At 39.4% G+C, this 27,712-nt stretch overlaps 1 protein-coding gene across 1 annotated transcript in view; it reads left to right on the top strand.

Annotated features, from left to right (window-relative positions):
• RGS22 (regulator of G protein signaling 22) overlaps positions 1-27,712 on the top strand; it is an 89,802-nt gene that overhangs the window by 568 nt on the left and 61,522 nt on the right. Inside the window, exons 3-9 of the mRNA XM_087930402.1 lie at positions 4,791-5,018; positions 7,955-8,040; positions 11,804-11,969; positions 13,489-13,633; positions 21,183-21,254; positions 23,159-23,801; positions 25,083-25,244. Coding sequence (XP_087786528.1) covers positions 4,791-5,018; positions 7,955-8,040; positions 11,804-11,969; positions 13,489-13,633; positions 21,183-21,254; positions 23,159-23,801; positions 25,083-25,244 — 1,502 coding nt within the window. The remainder of the gene's footprint in view (positions 1-4,790; positions 5,019-7,954; positions 8,041-11,803; positions 11,970-13,488; positions 13,634-21,182; positions 21,255-23,158; positions 23,802-25,082; positions 25,245-27,712) is intronic.

Here is a 27,712-nt window from a genome sequence, read left to right as displayed (position 1 = left end):
TCATGCTGGAAACCTCAGCAAATGTCTTAGTGGAGACAGCAGTGCTGCAATGAAAGGAAAGGCCAAAACAGAAAATAACTGTTGTTCTTTTAAGAATATCTGCTGGTAATTCTTGACCTGTTCATCACTAGGTTTCTTCAGTTTGTTCTATTCAACTTTGATATACAGAGTTTCTGATATGTTTTATTTTGTTACTTTGCTGCAGCTCATCATAGAAATTACTCAGGGCAATGCCAGTGGAAACCTGATTACAGTTTGGTTCTTTAACTTATGCTTATGTGACTATTACCTGGAAACAGGTCCCAGGCATAAAAATTGGTATATGGGCAAAAAGTTAAAGTAAAAATATATTATGCTATTTAATTGTTCACTTTATTACAAGAAAATGTTTCAATACAAGAAATGTTTCTAATGTATTACAATGTGGGAAATGCAGCCCACCAATGGTCTACTACAGTACTAAGCTATAGAAGTTCTTTGTTCTGAATTATATCAAATGGTGACGCTTGGATTTTATTTTTGAGAACTCCAATACAAACTGACCAAATGTTAGTAATCAGTAAGCAGACGGTACAGGTTAATAAAAACAAGGACAAATAGTCTGAAAAACAGCTTCTATCCCAGGGCAGTAACTATGTTGAATTCTACGTATGCGTATTATACGTATTCTGTATAATGCAATATTAACGCAATAATAATGATTAATGCAATATCAGGGGTTTTAAATTCAAGTGTATAGAATGCAAAAGATGTGTGTCTGTGTTTTATTTTTATAGTTATAATGTACACTGAAGATGGCATTTAATTTCGTTGTACGAGGTGCAAAGACAATAAAGCAAACTAAACTAAAACAAATTCACATATCTTTGGCTAATGTGCTGATTGGAACCATTGCCATTCTCAGCTCAGAAGTTATCATTTCCATTTTAACATATTCTCAATTTTGGAACTGTGAATTTTGATTAGATTTAGAATACACACACACATACATCTTAAATTTTGTGTGTGTGTATGTATATGTATGTGTGTGTGTGTGTGCATGTGTGTGTGTGTATGTATGTATGTATGTGTGTGTGTGTGTATGTGTGTATATATATATATATATATACATACACACACACACACACACACACACACACACACACACATACTTTCTTAAGTTTTTAAGGGTACTTACATGTATGGCATTCAGCTTTGTTTGGATATTTTCCCACGTCATTGTAGTTGTGCTTTTAAAGTTGTAGCAATGTTTCGGCAGAATCTCATCTGCCTGAAGCCTGATGATGGCAGATATATATATATATTGCAATATATATATATTGCTCAAAAAAAAGGGAACACAAAAATAATACACCCTAGATCTGAATGAATGAAATATTCTTATTAAATACTTTGTTCATTACATAGTTGAATGTACTGACAACAAAATCATCATACAAAAATTATCAATGGAAATCAAATTTAGCAATCCATGGAGGTCTGGATTTGGAGTTACACTCAAAATTAAAGTGGAAAAGGCTGATCCAACTTTGATGTAATGTCCTTAAAACAAGTCAAAATGAGGCTCAGTAGTGTGTGTGGCCTCCACGTACCTGTATGACCTCCCTACAACGCCTGGGCATGCTCCTGACGAGGTGGCGGAAGGTCTCCTGAGGGATCTCCTCCCACACCTGGACTAAAGCATCCCCCAACTCCTGGACAGTCTGTGGTGTAACGTGGCGTTGGTGAATGGAGCGAGACATGATGTCCCAGACGTGCTCAATTGGATTCAGGTCTGGGGAACGGGCAGGCCAGTCCATAGCATCAGTGCCTTTGTCTTGCAGGAACTGCTGACACACTAGGTCTAGCATTGTCTTGCATTAGAAGAAACCCAGGGCCAACCGCACCAGCATATGGTCTCATAAGAGGTTTGAGGATCTCATCTCGGTATCTAATGGCAGTCAGGCATATGGAGGGCTGTGCGGCCCCCTAAAGAAATGCCATTCCACACCATTACTGATCCACTGCCAAACTGGTCATGCTGGAGGGTGTTGCAGGTAGCAGAACATTCTCCACAGTGTCTCCAGACCTTGTCATGTCTGTCACATGTGCTCAGTGTGAACTTGCTTTCATCTATGAAGAGCACAGGATGCCAGTGGCGAATTTGCCAATCTTGGTGTTCTCTGGCAAATGCCAAATGTCCTGCGCGGTGTTGGGCTGTAAGCACAACCCCCACCTGTGGATGTCAGGCCCTCATACCACCCTCATGGAGTCTGTTTCTGACCGTTTGAGCAGCCACATGCACATTTGTGGCCTGCTGGAGGTCATTTTGCAGGGCTCTGGCAATGCTCCTCCTGTCTCTCCTTGCACAAAGGCGGAGGTAGCAGTCCTGATGCTGGGTTGTTGCCCTCCTACGGCCTCCTCCATGTCTCCTGATGTACTGGCCTGTCTCCTGGTAGTGCTTCCATGCTCTGGACACTATGCTGACAGACACACCAAACCTTGCCACAGCTCGAATTGATGTGCCATCCTGGATGAGCTGTGAAATTGATTGTCAATCAGTGTTGCTACCTAAGTGGACAGTTTGATTTCACAGAAGTGTGATTTAAGTGCTTTCACATTGTGTTGTTTAAGTGCTCCTTTTATTTTATTTATATGTATGTATGTATGTATGTATGTATGTGTGTATAGATAGATAGATAGATAGATAGATAGATAGATAGATAGATAGATAGATATAGATATAGATATAGATATAGATATAGATTTAGTTGGTCTTGATGGGACTTGCTGTCAAAGCAATTGCAGGGATCCAAATTGAGGGAATGATCTTAGCATACCTGCAAGCATTTATTTATTTATTTATTTTATTTGTCAAGCAAGTATTAGATAGCAGGTATAAATATAACATGGTTATGAATACATGAAATGGATACAAATAAAAAGAAACAATAGGACAGGGACTGTAGGCAGGTTGGTGCGCTTATGCATGTCTAAAATGTTTTTATATCTCTATTTGATTAAATGTAATTTGACTTCTCATACATAGATTAGAGGTAGTGGGTCATTGCTCAAATAATGTACCTCTGCAATTTGGACTTTTTGCACACTTTGCTTCTGCCACTTAACAATCTTATTGTCTAGAAGTGGAATGAATCTGAATGAATCCTAACCACAGCACATATTGTAGAGCTTTCAATATGTGTTATAGCAAATATGTCCTGGGGTCATGTTTGACTAAATCAGAAGACAATTGGTAACTCATGATTATTGTATACGCATTTATAATATATTGCTTATTTTATGCACGTGCATGAGGTACCACAAGATTTTTAAAATCATACTATTAAGAGGTCTGTGTATATAAGGAGTGGATTTTACCAACAAAGATTTCCCTCCATCTTCCCATGTTGATTGCAATTTGCATCAGCTATATTGAAGGAGAAGAACTGGATTCAACTGGTCAGCATATGTTCAGAGCTCTGAGATGTCAAATGTGACACCTCCCATGCTTTGAGCTTCCTTGCAAATGTAGGATCCAGTTCAGAAAAGTGAAGTCACTTGCTGGATTGAAACATACGCCTTTGATTAACTTAGTAGTTTGGCCTTGGCTTATTGGCGAAGTCTATTAGTTTTTTCATTCCATCCCTTTATATACATTATAATTGATTGGTAGTCAAGCATCCAAGATGACAATACAGTTTATATTTAAAACATTGTTATTGGCATCTGTTTTATTACATTAGAAGATCCAGATGTTTTCAATTTAATTAATTGGACTGCTTTTTGGAAAATGGGTCTTTGGGCTCCATTGCCAGAGTTGAAATTAAAAATAGATACAAGTGATTAATTAATGTTATTTTTGGTTAGTTTTCTATATAAATAATACATTACTAAAATTATCTAGCATCTGTTAAAATAGTTCCAGATTGTAGAATTTACATACTTCGTTCACATATTCTCATAAACTAGCATATCTTCAATGATTTGGAATTAAAAGTGTATTCTTTTTGTTATTTTAATTTGTATTCCCTCCAAATTAAATAAAAACAGAAACTTTGGCCTGATGTTAGTACATTACATATTTTTCCCCCAAGAAATGTTAGCAATCACAAATTTATGATACTTATGAATAATAACTTTGTTATCTCAAGGCCAATTCAACAAAGAAAGAAGGAGCTACTTCAGGCAGCTAATTTAAGCAGTCAGGAAAAGGCAGGAAATTGATAGTTACTTCTTATCACTGTTTTATTTTCTTGCCAAGTAGAATCTATGAGCTTTTTCCTCTCATTAGACAGACAGCACAATGTTGTCGGTTAGTTCTGAATGCTTAGAGGATAGTGGTAAATTCTACCTGTTAGGGAAGTTTCAACAGTTTTTAAAATGTACTTATAGGCACATTTTCTGTAAGCTCCAGGAATGCTAAAAGGTTACAGTCATATTTCTTCTTTTATGAAAGAACACATCAATTACTGCAGAATGGATTAAGTGGTAAGAGCTTGAATGGGCATAATAACTGTAAATATGCATCAATTTCCTCTGTGCTTCTACTGAATGGTATTAATAATGAATATGTTAATTTTTTTTGTAGGCAGAAGTTGCTGTTCTAGAAAGTTAGAAAAACAAAGCCCAGGGCTATAAAAATATTTTCAAGAGGTGGAAACTCTCTAAAATTAAACTATCAGGTAGCTTAAGAGGAATACAAGCAGAATTCCAGGCCATCTATTTATTTATAAAATGCATGGTTAGATTATATCCCTTCCATGTTGTGCTATTTCTGAATCCTAATCTTTCACTTTTCATGTTTATAGACATTTGCAGAACCAGTTCAATTTAATCCTGATTTTGGAATTTTTGAAGTTGCTAGTGATGTCCCCCAGTGCATGGAAAAGCAGCTAAAACAGATGCTTCGAGATCACAAACCTCGAAATCCCATTTATGATGTTACAAGGCAGACAAAGATACAAACCTCCTTTTCTAAAGATATTAAAACTCCCCCTTCCTCGGCCTTCAGTTTTAATCCGAATTATTCAACCATGGTAAGAATAAATTGGTGTTATTATTGTGCCTTTTAAGAAGCATTTGTGGAAATATGATAAACAACCAACTCTGAATTCTTGCTGTATTAATTGGAGTTCCATGTTTCATTGTTCAAATATATGTTAAAACCTTTCGATCCTGCAATGATTCCTCTGATTATTATATCAGGTTTTAAAAAAGTTGCTAAGTTTCAAGGGTATTGACTTCCTTTAAAAGGAGTAATTAAAACTTAATCCACATTGGTAGCCACCCTGGGAAGAAAGTTGTATGGAATATCAGTGAGTAGGAATCCATTCCCATTTCCATCCTGACCTCTGTGAGTAAATCTGAAAGTCTGAATTTGTATGTGTGACCATAATGTCTGGTATATGCTTTGATAAGCTGGCAGGAATAGCTAACACCCAAGAAAGATCTTGACAGACTTGAACACTGGGCCCTATCTAACAAAATGAAATTCAATGTAGAGAAAAGTAAAGTCCTACACTTAGGCAAGAAAAACCAAAAGTACATATATAGACTAGGTGAAACCAGGCTCAATAGCAGTATGTGTGAGAGGGATCTTGGAGTCTTAGTGGACAACCAGCTAAATGTGAGCCAGCAGTATGCAGCAGCAGCCAAAAAAGCTAATGCAATTCTAAATTGCATTAACAGAGGGATATAACCAAGACCAAGGGAAGTACTAATAGCACTCTATAAAGCCTTAGTAAGACCACACTTAGAGTACTGCATCCAGTTTTGGTCACCACACTATAAAAAGATGTTGAGACTCTATAAAAAGTACAGAGAAGAGGATGATTAGGGGACTGAAGACTAAAACTTATGAAGAACAGTTACAGGAACTGGGCATGGCTTCTAGTGAAGAGAAGGACCAGAGGAGACATGATAGCAGTGTTCCAATATTTGAGGGGCTGAGAGGAAAAGGTCAAGCTATTTTCTTTCCTGATGGCCAGACAAGGAATAATGGATGGAAACTGAACAAGAGATTTAACCTGAAATAAGGAGAAACTTTCTGACAGTGAGAACAATCAACCAATGGAACAGCTTGCTCTCGGAAGTTGTGGGAGCATCATCACTTGAGATTTTCAAGAAGAGATTGGACTCCCATCTGTCAGAAATGGTGTAGGGTCTCCTGCTTGGGTGGGGGGCTGGACTAGATGACTTACAAGGTCCCTTCCAACTCTGATTATCTGTTATCTTTTATTTGATGATGTCATGCATTGTGATATCCTTGATGCAGATTATATATTTTGTGTAATTTGCACTATATTGTTGTCGTATATGTGACATTGTCTGGTCGTGTTCATAGCTAACCGTATGTACCATATGTTTTTAAGGATCCCTTCATCCTTAGAACTGCCCTCATGTGGAGGGAGTCATTAATAAATGGTGTGAAAAAAGTTAAATTCAACCATTTGGAATTCTAGCTTGAATTACTTTAAAAATATTTAGAGAATGTACATGTAACATGAGCCATTTCAAACTCCAAATGGGATGATGTGAAGATTGAAAACTGAAACCAAAACTTTTGCACATCACTGTCAAAGAGTATGTGTGTGTGTGGGCTTTGTTCAAGCATGGAAGTAGAAAATAAATCCACTTATCATGACTTTCCTTCCCTACATTCAAGCCTTCACGCATATATTAATTTCACTATCTAAACAAGTGTTTCTCAACTGGGTGCCTTTAAGAAGTGTGGACTTAGAATTCTGCAGCCTGCATACTGGCTGGGGAATTCTGCTAGATGAAATCCACATTTCTGAAAGTCACCAATATTGAGCAACACTGGGTTCATTATCACTGCCTTTTTCAGCTCCTGATGTCTTGGATCTGCAGTTCCCAGCATTCTCAGCTAATCTAATCAAATCATTGCTAGAAGTTCTGAAAACTGTAATTGCAATAAATTTGACAATGCCAGGTTTGGGAATAATGAACTATAACAAAAATATAGTGCAATCCTAAATGTAGAATAATGAATACAATATAGGATTCAATATACTGTAGTTTTCCTTTATAAAATTGACATCTTGGAAGCTGTTTCCACTAATACGAGAAATATGACTTTGGCTTGTCATATTTTCTCATGGATACAGAGACAAACCCATGGAATTTGTTTTGAGCATAGATAATTACAAATTTATTTGATTACATCCAGAAATACTGGCTAAAGTAAAGAAGCCATATTCAGCCTTTCCAGAAACCATTATTAGTAAGCCACAAGAGGAAAGGCAACTTCTACCAAGAAAGGAACAATTTTACGCTACTCTACCAAATTCATTTTATGGTGGTATGTTTATGTCACAGGGTGCCAGAGGATATCATTCTAGTACAATTCCATAAAAATGAATTATAAGAAACAGGTCTTTTTTCAGATTTCATCCTTTGCTTAGGGAGCAGTGTTTTGCTGAGGGAATGAAACCTGGTAAACAAACTTTCTTTCTGTGACCTTGGTTGTTTTCTTGCAGACATTTCATTACTCAACTAAGGAACATCACCACTGCTACTGATGATGTTACACTGATGGTTTTCCTTGACTGGGGAACGTCAGCAAGAAAACAATCAAGCTTGAGAGTACCAAGCACTCCTGAGCTACAAATATACTCTTCTATAAGCATTCACATGGGTATCAAATGCTCCAGACAGCATACAAATGGAATAAATTTGCATTTAGGCAAGCCTCAGCCAAAGAATAAGTTTTTTTTTTCCTGCAGGATTGCCTACAACAGCACTCTCTGCCCACCAGTTTCAGATACAAGCCTTCAATAATCTGCACAGCTTGACACTGATAATATTACGTAGTTGGGTAATGAAATACCTTGTGTGTATGTTTCTAGGATCCACTGAGCTCCTATAAAGCCTTAGGAAATTATTGGATTATACCGTCCTGTTTGTTAATAATACAGCAAATAAATCTTAAAGAATATATTTTTTTTGTTAGTGTCTGAACCGAGAACAAGCTATTGAATGGATTAAAAAGAAGAGATTTCCAGCATTTTTAGTGAGTGATTGCTACTTTGAATACAGGTATTTGACTTCTAATTAGAATCTAAGTTTTAAATCTGCAATTTTCTCTTAAAAACAACAACAAAAACTGGATTGTTTTAGCCACACATATATAATTTTGATGGCTTATGAGAATAATAGCAATGAAACTAACCTTATTTTTATAGCTTCTCACTATGTAAACTTTTACAAGCAATCATGTATGGCTAAAGTCATGGTCTGTATTTAAGTACTACTGCGATTAATGTAAAAATGTCTTGCATTACATCTCATTTTACCTTTTTTTAAAACCTAATTTGATAAGTGTATCAATCTATCTGCTATTCTTAAAAATGCAAATATTGGCAGCATTTAAGGAAGACATAATGTCATTCTTTTGTTACAGGGAAAATGTTTTTGGCATCTTTGTGTCCCCGTTCTCTCCCCCCACCCCACACACAAAAGATGCAGTTCAGTGGTGAGAAAAGTAAGATCCTGAACTTAAGCAGTAAAAACCAAATGCATAGCTACAGAATAGGTGGTACCTGGCTCGATAGCAGTAACTGCGAGAGGGATCTGGGATGTTCTTAAGTGAAGCATCACTTAATATGAACCAGCAGTGTGCTGTAGCTAGTAAAAAAGACAGTGCTGTATCAACCAAGGGATAATATCAAGATCACAAGGAGTTGATAATGCTGTTTTATATCACACTAGTGAGGCCACACTTAAAATACCGCATACAGTTTTGGTCATCACGATACAGAAAAGATGCTAAGGTCCTAGAAAATATGCAGAGAAAAGCAATAATGATGATAAAGGCTCCAGGGGCTAAATTGTATAATGAACAGTTACACAGCAGTAACTATATTGAATTCTACTGTACAGTATAAAGGTTAAGGTTCCCCTTGCACATACGTGCTAGTTGTTTCTGTCTCTAGAGGGCAGTGCTCATCTCTGTTACAAAGCCGAAGAGCCAGTGCTGTCCAAAGACGTCTCCGTGGTCATGTGGTTGGCATGGCTAAATGCCAAAGGTGCATGGAACACTGTTACCTTCCAACCAAAGTGGTCCCTATTTTTCTACTTGCATTTTTTACATTCTTTTGAACTGCTAGATTGGCAGAAGCTGGGTCAAGTAACGGGAGCTCACTCCGTTACACAGTGCTAGGGATACGAACCGCCGAATTGCCAACCTTTCTGATCAACAAACTCAGCGTCTTAGCCACTGAGCCACTGCGTCCCACTACTGTACAGGACAGTGCAATATTAATGCAATATCAGGGGTTTTCAATTCAATTGCATAGAATGTGAAGGATGTGTGTTTTTGTTTTATTTTTTAATAGTTTTCTTATGTATAATGTACACTGAAGATGGCATTTAATTTCGTTGTACAAGGCGCAATGACAATAAAGTACAACTATTACTTGAGTGAACTAGGTATGTCTAGTGACTCTAGCCAATCACAGACATAATGGGGACATAACTGTCTTCCGGTACCTGAGAGATTGTACAGAGAAGAGAGACTGATTTGTTCTCCAAAGCACCACAGGGCAGAACAAAAAGTTGTTCTGACCCAAACCCTTTTCCAATAAGACAAACAATAACCAAAGGGAACAGAAACCTTTTAATGAGCCTTATGAATCCCTGTTAAAAGGCTGCTGCAAACTAATTAACTTTGATAAGCACAAACCTTGCCAAAACTATGCGAGACTGCCAAGAATCACAGATAAGAAATATTTCACAACACAAGAGTCTTCAAATACCAAATTAAGATACTGGAATGTCCATGAGGCTGAGTTTCAAAAGGTCTTTGCTTCCTGCAAAGAACATTCACTTCACAGCTGCCTTTTATCTTCTTGAAGGAGAAGTCATTACCTTGTAGCCTTACTCCCGAGTCGCCCGTGTTGTTGCAGCTGCTCTTTCCTGGGAGCTATCCTGCATACACGCACACTTGGCACAGGCTCCTCAGGAACCTCCTCATTGCTGCTGCCAACCCCCACAATCTCTGAAGGCAGTAGTCCACTCCCTAATGGTCCTGGCCCCTTATCTGAATCCTCGCTCTCCTCAGCCGTCCACTCCTGCTGCCAGCTAACCACAACAGAAGTAATGGGTGGAAGCTCATTAAAGAGAGATCCAACTTAGAAGTAAGGAGAAATTTTCTGAGAAGGAGAACAATCAAGTTACCTCCCAGAGGTGTAGGAGCTCCATCACTGGAGGTTTCCAAAAATAACTAGACAACTATTTGACTGGGATGTTATAAGGTCTCTTACCTCAAGAAGGGGGTTAGAGTAGGCTGGTCTCTTCCAGCTCTATGATTCTATATTCTATCTAGGGCTAATCTTTATTATGTTTAATTAAAGCAGTTGTAAATGAAAACCAGTGGAGACGTTAGTTTCAAATCCATTTTTTTTTCATACTATTTAAGACTTAGCCTGATTAACTTTAGTCCTGGTTAAGGCAAGGAAGATTAGGGACTAGAGTTAGGACCATCAGGGATTTTGTACAAGAAATAAAAAGAGTAGGAAACCTTTTCCTCACAAGGTCATGTTGTTGTTAGGAAGGGATTGAAACATTCTCAGCTGGATGAATTTTAAGGATGTTTTACATATCTGCTTGTTACATTGTTCCATAACTCAAGTTGAAATAGGCATAGGGGGCAATGGCCTGAACTAAGGCATTGATCATTGCCTTAAAACAATTCCCTCAGCCATCAGAAAACAATGGTATCGGGCACTTTCACCTTTGGAAAAAAAACAAATATTTTTCTGCTAGCATCACTGGAAATGCAAAATAATGAAAAATAGAACTAAATGTAAGGAGACAAAGGTAAATGAGTCAACCAGCCATTTCTATGTCAGTTCTGGATCTATTTTTTTTAAAAATAAGTGATTCAACTGTGATACCATTTGAGATTCAGAAGACCCTTCTCTGCATAACTTATCTGCAACTCTGGATCAATTAAATGTAGTATCTCCAGACTTCACCCTAGCAATACTGACCCTAGCAGTACGAACTAGCTTTAAGGGCAGCTCAAGGGATATCTATCTATCTATAGAGAGAGAGATAAAGAGATAAAGAGAGAGAGAGAGGGACAGAAAGAAAGTAAATCTTGAGCAAGTACATTACAATTTGACAATGTCTGAAAAAGAATGACAAAGAATCCTGTGATCAAAATTCAGATATTTGGCAATTGGTTCATATTTATAATAATTATAGTGTGCCGGGGTTTGTGGTCATCTTTTGCAACATTCTGACTTGCAAAGTCAATGGGGAAGCCAGATTCACTTAACAACTGTGTTATTAATTTAATAACTGCAGTGATTTACTTAATGGTGGCAAGAAAGGTCGTAAAATGGGGCAAAACTCATTTAAAAAATGTCTCACTTAGCAACAGAAATTTGGGGCTCATAAATTGAGGACTAGATGTGTATAGGATGGATTAGAGTTCTATCTTCTGAGCCAGACTGATCTTATGGGTATATATAGGGATTTTTTCTTGTCTGCATTAAAACAAATTATCTAAGAGTACTTATAAAACTGTCCCCAAGACTCTTGAACTTTCTACTGCTAGTTCCTAAATGCAGAGTGACTTTCTTGACAGATTTCTAGATGAACTTGATCTCAACTCTGCTGATACTCTTCAAAACATTTAAAACTCTGAATAGGATTAAATTATTTTATTATATTATAATGAATTAAGACAATGTCTTTGAGATTTTGGTTTCTTTAAAAGAACAGTAGTTTTGTTGATGCTAATATTATCTGGGTAACCTTAAATAACTTTATGCTATTTGTCACTTCTCTATAGATTGGCTAAACTTATTTCACAGGTGGAATGGAGCAAAACTGGGATCAGTTTAGTTATAGACAAAACCTATTATCCTTGGTTCTCAAAAGGTCCACCCACCATAGAAAGCCCTGGGGAAAATGAAGATGATTTGATTATGAAAAGGTTCTACGTTTCTCTTGGCCAGGTAAAATATATTGAGTGTTGTAAATAAAAGTATCCTGTGGAGAATAAATTAAGAGTGGGAGGTTTTATCCCCTCTGGTTCAAGTTTGATGTGTTACCCATCTGGGTGACAACTAGAAGATATTACAGTCTCCCATATGAAAATCATACCTGTACTTTATATGAAAATCATACCTGTACACACAATGGTTGAATCCAGGGGTGGGATTCAAATTTTTAACAACCGGTTCTCTGGGCGTGGCTTAGGTGGTCATGTGACTGAGTGGGCATGGTTTAGGTGGTCATGTTATTGGCTGGGTGTGGCCAACTCGATATCACTCACATCGAGGCACGCATCTCCTTGCCTGGCCTCTCATGACTGGGGATGCTGCAACAGTCATAAGTGTGAAAAATGGTCATAAGTCACTATTTCAGTGTCATTGTAGCTTTTAATGGTTATTCCACACAAGCAAAGTACCAGCAAAGGAGGGGAAAAAAACTCCAGAGACATTCCTGAGACAGGAAGTCTAATCCTGCCAAGAATGTAATAAGGGTTAACGGAGAGGCAGTTTCTGTAAGCAACACCCAAATGTTTCCTTCCTGCCTTCCTTACAGGATTAGGCCAGTAATTTCTTCTAACAACCAGTTCTCTGAACTGCTTAGAATGTTAACAACCGGTTCTAGCGAATAGGTGCGAACTGGTAGAATCCCACCCCTGGTTGAATCTGTTTTTCATGTCTTACTAAAATGCCCACTTTCATCCACATTCCTTATCAGAATTTATAACCCCAAATTGTTAGGAATTTTAATTTCCTTCATCATTGAGGAGATCAGTATTTTCTTTTAAGTGACCAATGTTTGGATGCTCCAAGGGCAGTGGCAAAAGTTCTATTTGTAGCATTAGCCCAGGGGTGTCCAGCCTTGGCAGCTTTGCTGGCTAAGGAATTCTGGGAGTTGAAGTCCACAAGTCTTAAAGTTGCCAAGGTTGGACACCCCTGCATTAGCCTATAAGTTTCTTATAGTGGACTGGTGCCTTCTTCTTGGATTTGGCTGGTTTGGTTTTATGTCATTTTTAATTTCATTGCTGTGTATGTTTTAATGTATGTTAATTTGGTCTCAGATTTCAGAGCAGTAAGTAAAATATTTTTTAAAATAAAAAATAAAATGTAAAGGGGCATGGAATATGAATTTATCCTTAATACTCCCATTTTCTCACTAGTTGATGCCTGCCGTTTATTTTATCCATGTTACCATCCTAAAAATGTGTTAAGAAGATGAGAGGGAATGACTAACCCATCCTTACCTGGGGATTTCCTAGCTGAAGTTTTGAAAGCAGCTTTCCTCAATCTAGCATACTACTAAAGTGTGCTAGAAAACTTAGAGGAACTACAGGCGTACTGCAGCCTGCCTTTCTCAACTCTACATTTTTTGTATTGGGACATCTCAGATGTATAGGCTTAACATTTCTCCTTTCAAATCTACCGCTTGTCTTCTCCACTTAATTTATAAGTAACTTAAACCACCAAATGTTTTATTTAATAGGCTACTGTTACCCAGACACAGGATTGGTTTACTCTAGCCAAGCAAAGTCAGAATATGATCATTACGGATTCTATTACCCGTCCTGTGACATCTTCTCATGTTCATTTTTTAACTGATACTTCAAAGTCATTATCGACATATGAAGGTAATATTAACCATTGGAAATTATATGTGAGAGTAGTAGACGTAGATGGATGAACAATTGGGCAGTCTTATAAATTAAATCAATCAACAGTCTATCAATATTGTTTTTTCTAACTTGTTCTATTTCATCTTTTTATAAAAACTTACATTATTTTTCTTCTGAGTCTTTCAACCTATTCTCTTTTTCCTTTTCACTGTTTGCAAAACCTATTGTGTTGATCACCTTTCATAAATTTTGTGAGATAAATACTGCTTAATCATAGCTACTATTATTTCTCTGGAGCCTAAAGGTTACTTAATGGAGAACCTTAAAATAGGAAGAAGGCCATAATGTAGTAACTGTTTATATATAAAATGATGTAGTTGTTTTGTATATCTGACTGATCTTATTTGAGAAACCTATTATTATAATTATAACTTATTTATATATTATAACTTATTTGGGAACAAGCCATTAGGAATAGAATGAGGAGAGGCTGAGATGAGAATGCAAATAGCATCAAGGAAATGTGATGTAGCATCAGGTTTTCTGTTGTCATTTTTAGTTTTTTCATGGTTTGTTTTATGAGTGTGTGTGTGTGTGTGTGTGTGTGTATGTATGTATATATATATATATATATATATATATATATATATATATATATATATATATATATATATATCTATCTATCTATCTATCTATCTATCTATCTATCTATCTATCTATATATATATATATCTATATCTATCTATCTATCTTTGGTTGTTCGGGTTTCTCCCGCGTAAGATTCAAAGTATCTAGGCAACGTTTCGATGAAGTCTCATTCATCATCTTCAGGCTTCTGTCTCCGGCTCTGTGCTTCTCAGAGTAATGGAGATTGCAGCTGCTTCCTCCTTTTAACTGCCAGTGGGGGTGGGACTTGATTGGGTGGGGGCTTGGCTGTGTTCTGATTGGGTGGGGGTGTGTTCTCATTGGTAGGGGGTTTGGCTGTGTTCTGATTGGCTGGGGGGTTAGCCGTGTTCTGATTGGTTGGAGGCATGTTGTGTTCAGGTGGGGGCTTGGTTGTGCTCAGGTTAGTCTTAGTTGCTGGGGGATTTGAGCTGGTGAGCTGTGATCTTGCTGTTTGGCTTCGAGTTCGTGGTCGTGCTGCATCTTCATAGTGGGTGTCGGTTTGCTTCATGTATGGCTCGGGGGGGTTTGAAGTGGGTAGTGATGCAGCTGCAGTGCAGCTTCTGGTCCATGGTCGTGTCTCATCTTCTGAGTGGGTGTGAGTCTGTTTTCTACATGGAAGTGTGGTGGTGGCATCTTGTGTGGCTCTCATGGGTGTGGGTCTGGTGTCCTTCTTTGAACAAACAAGATGACACCTCCCGCCTTCCAGCCATTTGGAAACCCGCCCTCATGAACAGACGAGTACCTAACATGAAGAAGGACACCAGACCCACACCCATGAGAGCCACACCCAATCAGAACACAGCCAAGCCCCCCACCCAATCAAGTCCCACCCCACTGGCAGTTAAAAGGAGGAAGCAGCTGCAATCTCCATTACTCTGAGAAGCACAGAGCCGGAGACAGAAGCCTGAAGATGATGAATGAGACTTCATCAGAAACGTTGCTCTAGATACTTTGAATCTTTGGCGGAGAAAACCCGAACAACCAAAGATCCACATACAAATACCCGCGAGAACCTCAGAAAACAAATATATGGCCACACGGGAAAGAAAAACTGAACAACTTCCTCACATACCTCAACAGTCTACACCCCCAAAATACAATTCACCATGGAAACAGAAGCCAACAATCAACTTCCCCTTCCTAGATGTCTTGGTATACAAAAAGATCCATGGCTCCCTAGGACACACCATCTACCAGAAGAAAACACATACTAACCGCTATCTACATGCACTCACACCACCACCCAGCACAGATCAATTCCAGCCAAGACACTCATCTCCAGAACAAAATGCTTAGCCGATGAACAACACCAAAAACCGAACTACACTCTCACCAACGTACTTACAGCCAATGGATTCCAAAGAAAAGAAGATTACCCACCTAATCCAAAAAGAAGCCCCAACCAAAATCCAAGACAGAGAACAAGAAAACGGAAAAGCCCTCCTCCCATATATAAAAGGCACTACAGACAAAATTAGCAAGATCCTCCAAAAACACAACATCAAAACAGCATTCTGCACAAACAAAAAAATATCCACCATCCTAAGAAACCCCAAAGACAAAATCGAATTAGAAAACCAAGGAGTATACGAAATCCCTGCACAGCCTGCCCTAACACATACATTGGACAAACTAACAGAAGAATAAGCGCACGCATTGAAGAACATAAGAACTCAATCAAAAAAAGAAGAAAGCGACCTCTTCCCTGGTCCAACACCTCAAAGCCACAGGACATGAAATTGATTTTAAAAATACCAGAACTATCGCCAAAACCGAACACTTCAACAGCAGAATAATCAGAGAAGCCATAGAGATAGAAAAACGCCCACACAGCATGAACAAACGAGATGACACCTCCCGCCTTCCAGCCATTTGGAAACCCGCCCTCATGAACAGACGAGTACCTAACATGAAGAAGGACACTGGACCCACACCCATGAGAGCCACACAAGATGCCACCACCACACTTCCATGTAGAAAACAGACTCCCACCCATTCAGAAAATGAGAAACGACCATGGACCAGAAGCTGCACTGCAGCTGCATCACTACCCACTTCAAACCCCTCTGAGCCATACATGAAGCAAACCAACACCCACTATGAAGATGCAGCAGGACCACGAACTAGAAGCCAAACAGCAAGATCACAACTCTCCAGCTCAAATCCCCAGCAACTAAAACTAACCTGAGCACAACCAAGCCCCTCCTGAACAGAACACGCCTCCAACCAATCAGAACACGGCTAACCCCCAACCAATCAGAACACAGCCAAACCCCTACCAATGAGAACACACCCCCACCCAATCAGAACACAGCCAAGCCCCACCCAATCAAGTTCCACCCCCACTGGCAGTTAAAAGGAGGAAGCAGCTGCAATCTCCATTACTCTGAGAAGCACAGAGCTGGAGACAGAAGCCTGAAGATGATGAATGAGACTTCATCGAAACGTTGCCTAGATACTTCAAATCTTACGCGGAGAAAACCCGAACAACCAAAGATCTACATATAAATACCCATGAGAACCTCAGAAAACAAATATTGCACCTCTACGGGAGGAAACCCACCATCTGACCAGGACTTATGAAAACTTGAAGTCCAAAGAGCCTCCATTTTATGTGACCTTGCATTCCTATGCAACTGCCGAGATCAAAATTTAATTCCCACAAGCTTCCAATTGAAATTCCACACCAACAGAGCAGCCACCAAACGCATCCTTAAAAGAACAGAACTGGCCCTAATTAGAAATGAACTTCACACAAAAAGGTTTCTCCTAGACCAAATCAACAAAGATCTCCTCACACTCCACCTCAAACTCAGCAACAAGATTCACCCTCTACTTTGGGACAAATCAAACAACTCGCTGTCTGGAGAGCCGAAACACAGACCATCCTCAAGACAGACACACAGACCAACAAACTCAGGAAACTACAACAATGCCAGAAACCAACTCTTCCCCCCCACAGCCACACATGAAACAAACAGTGCACAACATCTCAGACAAGATCCTCACTGAAGCTGAAACCAAGATCCTCTCAAAAGGATTCAACTTTGCTGTCGCTCCCAAACACATCCCCACAGAAACCATCATATGTGGAGTTGAAACCAGCCTGACCAAAAACCAACCCTGATGATGCTAACAAAATCAGACTCGAAATCACCAACATCCTCTGCACTAGCAAACCACCCAAAAGCAACTTATCCAAAGAAGAACAAACTGCACTACTTAACCTGAAAGAAGACACCAGCATAATAATCCTACCAGCAGACAAGGGCAATGCGACAGTGGTAATGAACACATCTGACTACCAAACCAAGCTAACCAACCTACTCCAAGACCCCACATACAAACCCCTAAAGACAGACCCCACCACCTACCTAGAAAAAACTACCAAATCCAAAATAAAAGCCTCCCCATCAGTGAAGAAATCCAGCAAGGAATCATACCCAGAGAAAAATCATCCAGATGCCCCAAGCTTTACGGTCTCCCCAAAATACACAAAGAAGGAACCCCACTCAGACCAATAGTCAGCTCCATAGGCTCACCTCTACAAAACCTGGCCAAATTTCTTGCCAAACAACTACAACCCTATGCAGAATCCATCAACTCACACGTAAGAAACTCATTCCAGTTCATCGAGATCATAAAGAAACAAAACTTACAACCTAGCGACCTACTAGTAAGCTTCGATGTCACATCCTCTTCACCCAAGTGCCAATAAAAGAAGCCTTGACAGCCATCCAAAACAAATACAACCCCCAAGCACATCCTAGATCTAACCAACCACTGCCTATCCAATACTTACTTCACCTACAATGGACAAAAATACAAACAAATAGAAGGAGCACCTATGGGATCACCCTCTCACCTGTCATCGCAAACCTCTACATGGAACACTTTGAAACACAAGCTCTAGAAAAATACGACCACAAACCCAAACTCTGGCTCAGATACGTAGATGACACCTTCATAATCTGGCCACACGGGAAAGAAAAACTGAACAACTTCCTCACATACCTCAACAGTCTACACCCCAAAATACAATTCACCATGGAAACAGAAGCCAACAATCAACTTCCCTTCCTAGATGTCTTGGTATAAAAGATCCGATGGCTCCCTAGGACACACCATCTACCAGAAGAAAACACATACTAACCGCTATCTACATGCACTCACACCACCACCCAGCACAGATCAATTCCGTAGCCAAGACACTCATCTCCAGAACAAAATGCTTAGCCGATGAACAACACCAAAAACCGAACTACACACTCTCACCAACGTATTTACAGCCAATGGATTCCAAAGAAAGAAGATTACCCACCTAATCCAAAAAGAAGCCCCAACCAAAATCCAAGACAGAGAACAAGAAAACGGAAAAGCCCTCCTCCCATATATAAAAGGCACTACAGACAAAATTAGCAAGATCCTCCAAAAACACAACATCAAAACAGCATTCTGCACAAACAAAAAATATCCACCATCCTAAGAAACCCCAAAGACAAAATCGAATTAGAAAACCAAGGAGTATACGAAATCCCTGCACAGCCTGCCCTAACACATACATTGGACAAACTAACAGAAGAATAAGCGCACGCATTGAAGAACATAAGAACTCAATCAAAAAAGAAGAAACGACCTCTTCCCTGGTCCAACACCTCAAAGCCACAGGACATGAAATTGATTTTAAAAATACCAGAACTATCGCCAAAACCGAACACTTCAACAGCAGAATAATCAGAGAAGCCATAGAGATAGAAAAACGCCCACACAGCATGAACAAACGAGATGACACCTCCCGCCTTCCAGCCATTTGGAAACCCGCCTCATGAACAGACGAGTACCTAACATGAAGAAGGACACTGGACCCACACCCATGAGAGCCACACAAGATGCCACCACCACACTTCCATGTAGAAAACAGACTCCCACCCATTCAGAAAATGAGAAACGACCATGGACCAGAAGCTGCACTGCAGCTGCATCACTACCCACTTCAAACCCCTCTGAGCCATACATGAAGCAAACCAACACCCACTATGAAGATGCAGCAGGACCACGAACTAGAAGCCAAACAGCAAGATCACAACTCTCCAGCTCAAATCCCCAGCAACTAAAACTAACCTGAGCACAACCAAGCCCCTCCTGAACAGAACACGCCTCCAACCAATCAGAACACGGCTAACCCCCAACCAATCAGAACACAGCCAAACCCCCTACCAATGAGAACACACCCCACCCAATCAGAACACAGCCAAGCCCCCACCCAATCAAGTTCCACCCCACTGGCAGTTAAAAGGAGGAAGCAGCTGCAATCTCCATTACTCTGAGAAGCACAGAGCTGGAGACAGAAGCCTGAAGATGATGAATGAGACTTCATCGAAACGTTGCCTAGATACTTCAAATCTTACGCGGGAGAAACCCGAACAACCAAAGATCTACATATATATATATATATATATATATATATATATATATATATATATATATATATATATATATATATATATATATATATATATATATATATATATATATATATATATATTGTTTTGTTGGCTGTAAGGCATCCACAGTTGGTTTTAAGATAGGTGGCTATACAAATGTTTTAAATAAATAAATAAATAAAACTAGTAATTTTATAAAAATAGAGAGATAAATCCTTTTTGAGATGAGCTTGTGCTAATAATTTCATCTTTACTGACTCTTTTATGTAATTTGGGGGTAGCAATATGGAAGTAGTTTGGAAAATATACTTTATTGCAACAATGGTCTATTTATTTATTGGCTTTCTATGCCACCTACTCACTAATTCAGTGACTTTGGGCACTTACAATATAATAAGGATTAAAAGGTACAAAAACCTATTACAATAAAACAAAACATTAAAATTAAAAAGCGAAGATGATGGGCAGCCACCCCCAATGTAGTGTGCCCTTGTTCGGGCCCCAGGCCATACAGCAGAGCCAAATGTTTAGGCTCTTCTAAAAGGTCGGGAGTGTTGGGTCAGATCTCGCCTCTGATGGGAGAACATGCCACAGTACAGGGGCCACAGCAGAAAAGGCGCTTCTGGATCCCACCAGCTGAAATTCTTTGACTGATGGGATGCCAAGTAGGCCCTTTCCACTGAAATGAGTGAGGTGGATTAATCCCAACAGGTTAAGGTGGTTCCTAGATACCCTGGGCCCATGCCATAAAGGGCTAAAGGTAATGTCCCACTAGACCTGAAAACAAACTGGCAACCAGTGCAGCTCGCATCTCAGTGGTGTCATATGTGCCACCCAAAAGGTCTATAGAACCATCTGCACTACTGTGTTCTGTACCAGTTGTAGCTTATGAATATTCTACAAGAGTAGCCCCATGCAGAGCGTGTTGCAGTAATCCAACTGGGAGATGACCAGAGCATGAGTAACTATGTACAGGGTCTCATGAAAGGGTGTAATTGGCACAAAGTTGCACAAAGGCTCTCTTAGCCATGACTGCTATCTGCTCTGAGCATGATGTGTGAGTCCAGGAGAACCCCCAGATTGCATACTGGATCTGTCTGGGGTAGTGCAACCCCACCCAGAACTAAGGATGATAAACCCCCAAATCCCAAGGCTCCTTGAACTCACAGCTCCTCCATCTCACCAGGGTTCAGCCAAAGCCTGTTGTCCCCCATCCAAACTCCTCCAGCCTTCAGGCATTATGAAAAGGCAACTATAGCATTACTTGGATGACCAAGGATGAAGATGTAAAGTTGGATATGTTCAGTATATTTATGATACCTCACCCCATGGTTTTGGATGATCTTACCCAGTCCTTCCCTGTTATAATGGACATATTTACTTCTCCTACCCAACTATTATCCTCTTCTTCCCAATTATTTCCTAACAATGTTACATTGTACATTCATCTTCAGATGCAAATTCTCAAGACCTGTGTAACTCTTCTACATCCATTATTAAGGCTGCTACTCACAGTGATCACTTAGGTAAGTAGTATTTGTGGGCAAGTTGCATTTATAGCAGGAAAGAACAAAATTTGAGGCATCAAGGAAAAGTTTAGTCTTGCAAAGCTCCAAAGGACCACACCAAGCATGTCACTGAGAAGACAAAGCCAACTGATTTTGCCCTTTTTTGTTATTAATTACACCTTAACACTGGAAATGGGAACAAGATGTTTCTAGTAACAATTTGCCAGCTTTAAATCCTTTCCTATGAAGCAACAAACATTACTGAGATCACAATTGGGGAGAGGAATTTTGGGATGGGTTGATGGGCTGCAAGAGCAATGGTTTGCTTCACAGAGGACACTTGTTCCCATTCTGGAATGGCAAAAAATAGTACCAAAAATGAATTGAAATTGTGCTGAACACAGTCATTTTGAAATTTGGGGAGGGTTGGGACTGGAACCAGGGGACTTCAGGAGAAAAAACATCTTTCCCATTCTTGGTCAGAGTTTTGAATTTTAAAAAGTTAAGAAATAGTGCCAACAAAATTTATCTATTTTGCAACCAGATTTTAATAGCATGATTTGGAATGCTGGGCAGCTGCAATAATGCTGGCTTCATTATTACTGGTTTATAAATTCATGGTAGAAAAACTCTGCTTTTTATTGTGCTTGCTCTAAAAGTTTAGGGAGGTGGTATTTTTTGCATGCTTTCATTCACTTACAAAGTACCCGAGCACATCCTTATTAATGCCCTGGCTTCCCTTACATGGTGTTCTTTAATTAATCCCTAAGGAACATATATCCCAAAGGTCCTTTCATTGCATTTATTCAGGAGCAGTATAGTAATGTGACAGGAAAAACTTGCAGCTCTAATATAAGTACAGAATTGAAACAATGAAGTGCAAGAGGCTTAAAATGGTTTTTTTTTTAAAATAACATTATTGCAACATTGCAATATTACAATGTTACAAATTCAAGACATTTATTTATGTTTATGGGCCACAAGATTTTGGTAAATATACAAGAGGAGCATAAAATAAATAAGATGGCACCCTGTCTCCACACCAAAGCACTGGTTTCAAACTAGCATAGTATGTCACATAGCCTTTGGATGTTTTGGCACCTATGGGGGCACAAAGTACTTTTTCCTGTGCACAGATGAAAAGGGACTATTATGTTCCAAGCAAAATTTTATACAGGATAAGTGATGCAAAACCTAAGGATATTAGCAAAGGAGAGAGACAGTGGGGAGATATTGGGAATATTGGTTGGTTGGTTGATTGGTTGGTTGGTGGAATATGCCATGTTGTGACATCAACAGCAGCTGAGAGGTGTGTGGGTAGGAAACTGCTGGAAAGATTATGGGAAAGAACCCTTGTTTGAGGGAGAGGGGTAGTTAAGAAGTTTAATATATTAATAAAATAAATAAATAAAATTATGGGCAGGAAGAACACCAAAATATTTTGTAGTGGGCTTGCTTGAAGAATAGTGGAAACAACAATCACTTCCTAGACTTTGTTTTGTCTACATATTATATCAATAAAAATTGTCCAGGTTTTGACTGTGCTGAATTGCCTGCCTTGGCAACTCTGTTTTGCAGAAACTGTGGAATATAATCAACTCTTCTGGGAGAAAATATTGCCCCCACCCCCTGCTTTAATTTTTTTTAATACTTCCAGACATTGTTTTGTTTTACATTCAGGATGAAAAATAAATTCAGACATATGTGATAGGAGACAAATCATGGTGACTTGGTGTAGTTCTTAGTTTTTTTTGTAAAATAATACTAACACGGCTACTCAAAGTTAGGTTCTGACTCACAGAAATGCCTGAGGAAATAAGCCATTTCTGGATAGTGAGATAGGACGATTTTTACATATTTGAATTCATGATTATGTTAGTATATTGTTGTCTTTGGAGGATTGATCTGTGGTTTTCATGCAGGTTCTGAATCCAGAATTAAGAAGCCCAATATAACTGATGTCCCACTTCTTCCAAAGATAGAAGCCAGAAGAAGCATAGATGAAGGTTGTTCTTTGTCACTTCCTGATACTCCTTCACGCACATTATTCAGAGCATACTTAGGGCAAGACTGGGATCTTACTCTTCCAGAGAGAAAGAGTGAAGACCATATGCAATGTCAAGATTTAGCATCTTTTCGCACTATGGATGAGTTTTCTTTCGCCTTTGTTCATTATATACTAAAAAAGTCTGTTGCAGTAGTCACTGGCCAGCCACCTGAGAACACTCCTTTTGACATCAATTTCAATAAAACAACTAGAGTTTTTATATATGAGTTAGCAAGCAGTGAAAAGTCCATGGAATCAGCCTTTGAAAAGTCTCCTTTTGTTGATGGAACGGTTGATGGAACAGATGTGAAGAGTGAAATTTCTGCAAAATCAGAAAAGGATAATACTGAAACCAGAGCTGCTTGGTGTGTTAGCCACAAGACATATGACATTGGTAGCAGACATGAATTTGAAAGATTTAAAAAATTCATCAGAGGAACTTTGGGAGAAAAATACTGGTGGCTTTGGATAGATATTGAACGACTGAAGGCCTTGAGGACTTTTAAAAGGCAGAAAAGGTATTTCCAGACTTTAATATAAAATAAGCCTTTGGAGATGAAGATATTGAATGAGTTTAGTTGCTGTTTTCATTTTGGTTTATGTTTATTTGTCAGATCTTCCTTCTGACAAGTTCATTTCCCATAACCACAGCAAATTAGTTTCCCATATGTGTGACAATAAGCATGTAAAATCAGGCACAATTCACTTTACTGCCTTGCTTAGCGATGGCATTTCTGGTCCCAATTATAATCATAAGTTAAGGCTACCTAAAAGCAGAAAAAGCAGGAAAAATATGAAGACGAAGGATATTCTTAAGTATCAAGCTGGTTATAGACAGACAGGCAGGCAGGCAGACAGACTTCTTTATTGGCCAAGTGTGACTGGACACACAAGGAATTTGTCTTGGTGCAAATGCTCTCAGTATACATAAAAGAAAAGATACATTTGTCAAGAGTCAAGAATCATCAGGTACAACACTTAATAATAGTCATGGGGTACAATAAGCAATCAAATCATACCAGGAAACAGTCAATAAAAATCATTATAAACCATACAAGATTTCTCCCAGAATCCATCTTATTTGATAATTTAGTAACTAAGGAGTAAGGTAGCATTTCCTAAACTAGTGAACTTGAAATGTATTGGACCTATTTTTCTCTTTTCAAGTTGGATATACAGGTAATCCTCGACTTACGACCACAATCGAGCCCAAAATTTCTTTTGCTAAGTGAGACATTTGTTGAATTTTGCCTTATTTCACGACCTTTCTTGCCACAATTGTTAAGTGAACAATTTATCACTGCAGTTGATAAGTTAGTAACCCAGTTGTTAAGTAGATGTGGCTTCCCCATTGACTTTGCTTGTGAGAAGGTCGCAAAAGGTGATCATATGACCTTGGGACAAAGCAACGGTCATAAGTATGAACCAGTTGCCAAGCATCTGAATTTTGATCACATGAGCATGGGGATGCTGCAAAGGTCCTAACTGGGAAAAACAGGGCATAAATCACATTTTTCAGTACCGTTGTAACTTTGAATGCTCACTAAATGAATTGTTGTAAGTCGAGGACTACCTGCAGTTGATGATAATTCCAACTCAGCTTTTTGGAAAGCACCAGGATGGGAGATAATTGTGGTTATAAATCCTGGCCTTTATTTTGTGAAGAAAACCACCCCATCTTCTGCTCTATGGAATTCCATTTAAAATGTAAAAGAGCTTTAGAGTTGGATGTCTTTTTCTGAATTATTTCCCAGTGTTTATCTGTGCATATATTATGTTAATATTTTCCTTTATTCAAGACAGCTTGATCGGATGAAAAAATTATACCTGGCAAGCAATGGAGATTATTACCTGACTTTTGAAGTTCTGTTCAAGCTCAACCTGGTGGATGCCGATCAATGGAATGTGTATAATTTAAAGGGCATCCAGTCTGAAGTAGTTAAACCTTTGCTTCTTTACTGGTAAAAAGATGAAATATTGGCACATTTAATTAAATTTGATTGCTTTTTCTGAACACTGGAGCTGTTGTGACTGGATGGAGTAGGAGTTTGAACCAGTTGTTCTGATTTCCTAAACCAGGGGTGTCAAACTCAAGGCTTGCGGGCCAGATCTGGCCCATGCAAGGATTAAATCTGGCCTGGAAATAGCAAAGGACCAGCCCACGGTGCCTCTGCTAGTGAAAATGGGGTGGGGTAGGGCTGCACACAGCCCCACTGCACCCCATTTTCAGCCTGAAGAGCCTCCTTCAGCACTCTGCCTGCCAAAATGGGATGCGGGGCCCCCACAGATGGTGCCCCTCCACCCCATTTTGGCCAGCAGAGAACTGCAGGAGGCATTCATCCCATCTCTCCCCGCCCCAGACTGGCCGTGGAGAGGCATTATACTGCTGGTCCGGCCCTCAAAAAAATCCAGTTTGACACCCTTGTCCTAAATGGACCACTTAATCTGGGCAGAAGAGGATGATACTTTATGATAACATAAAGAATCTATTCATGATAGTGGAGGCTTAACTGATACAGTCAAAGGGAAATGATTCAGGCAAAACCAATTAGGAGCAGGTTTAATTTAAATAAACATCCCTAAAGACAACATGTATATGATCACAATAAAAACCATCATGATTAAATGAGATTTGTCTGATTGTGATGACCTGTTCATAGTAGTATTGAACTCTGTCTTTCCTTATGGAAGTAGATTATATATCATTAGAAATAAATAAGTGTAGCTCAGGGTTGAATTATGGGGTCCTTGGTGGTCTCTGAGTGTGGTTGTTTTCTTGCAGAGATTTAATTACCCAAGTGAGTTACATCATCTGTATTGATGATGTTATCTAGTAGAATAATGAAATATCTGCAACCAAACTCAGAGACCACCAAGGATTTTGTAGATTGTGTAATTGAATCACCTGCCTAAATGGCATGTTTGGATCTCATAAGGCACTTATTTCACTTTAGCAATGTCCTTGTCCATACAGCTAGTGCAAGTGCAACTATTTAGTTGGGAACAGGATGACTTGCCCAAATGTATTTGTGCATTTATTTATTTTTTGAGATATTGACATCGGCTGCCCATCATTTTCCAAGCTTCCTTCAAGATATTACTTCTGATATATAGAATGCTCAGGCTTCAGACTTGGGAGCATCTAATTTGCTTTTTACTAGAATTCTATAATTAATTAATTAGAGCTAGTTGTAAAATAAAGCCACAAATCAGGGTCAGTTGCAGTTTCGCAGTCCAAGAGCCATAAACTGGGATGATCTCCGTATAGAAGAAAATATTTATATCGGAGTTAATGCAGATCAGTGATTCTAATAGCTCATTTGGGGGAAGCTTGGAGTATTTTCTTTGCCTGGCAGTTAGGAATCAACATACACATCAAGAGAAAAGACAGCTAACCTTTTCAGCCCAGGAATTTGTTTTTTTATGTCGTTTGTTTTTTTTATGTTCCTTATCAGTGATGGCTAACCTTTTTGGGCTCCTGTGCCAAAAATTGTGTGTGCACTTGCACGCTTGCACTCGTGTGCCAGCATCCAGAAGGTAATGCCCACCCCCACACACCCTCTATGCATGTGCGCGTAATACCCCGCACCCTACCCCTGCTGTCCCCTTACCTGCACTGCACCTCACAGCTGATTTTCAGCTGGTTTGAGGCCTTTTTTGGGCCTCCCAGAGACTTGAGGAAAGCTTCTGCAGGCTTTGCAGGCTGAAAACTAGCCCCATTTCATCACTTCTGGTATTTTCGGAAAAACAGGAAGTGATGAAACGGGGCTAGTTTTCGGCCTGCAAAGCCTGCAGAAGCCTTCCTCAAGCCTTTGGGAGGCTGAAAAAGGCCTCAAACTGGGGAAAAATCAGCTGTGACACATGCACATGCCCAGTGAGGTAAGTTTGCCTGCAGCTTGCGTGCCGGCACAAATGGCTCTGCATGCCACCTGTGGCATGCGTGCCATAGGTTCCCCATCACAGTCCTATATGATGCTGCAGGGGCAGGGGTGAAATTCAACCACTTCGCATCACCTCGGGAGAGGTGGTAGGGATGATTTGAATCGGTTAGCCCCTCCTATGCCTGCCCACATTCTTCCTTTTAGAGACTGAGTCCCACCAAGCCACACCCACAGAGCCACACCCACAGAGCCAGTAGGGAAAAATTTTAAATTTCACTCCTATGCAGGGGCATTGCTGGTGACAAAAATGATGTCCCAGATTTAAGATGGACTGAAAATTTCAGACTCCCTTTTGTACATTTTAAGGAGTAAAATCGAGGCCTGAAACCTTTTCAAAGTTTAAACTATTTGTTCTATCATTCAACTTACAACCTCCAAATGCTTCCACTACCACCACACACACAAAAAAAGAGTTTCAAAACTGTCATCTTTCTCTGTGGTTCATGTCAACACGTGGCCCAGGGGCAGAATGTGGCCTGCGGAGGTCA

The sequence above is a fragment of the Pseudonaja textilis genome, chromosome 3, assembly GCF_049901715.1.
Source record: "Pseudonaja textilis isolate UNSWEBS1 chromosome 3, rPseTex1.2, whole genome shotgun sequence".
NCBI classification, from domain to species: domain Eukaryota; kingdom Metazoa; phylum Chordata; class Lepidosauria; order Squamata; family Elapidae; genus Pseudonaja; species Pseudonaja textilis.
The sequence above is the reverse complement of the archived record's forward strand: the minus strand, read 5'-3'. Positions and strand labels throughout refer to the sequence as shown.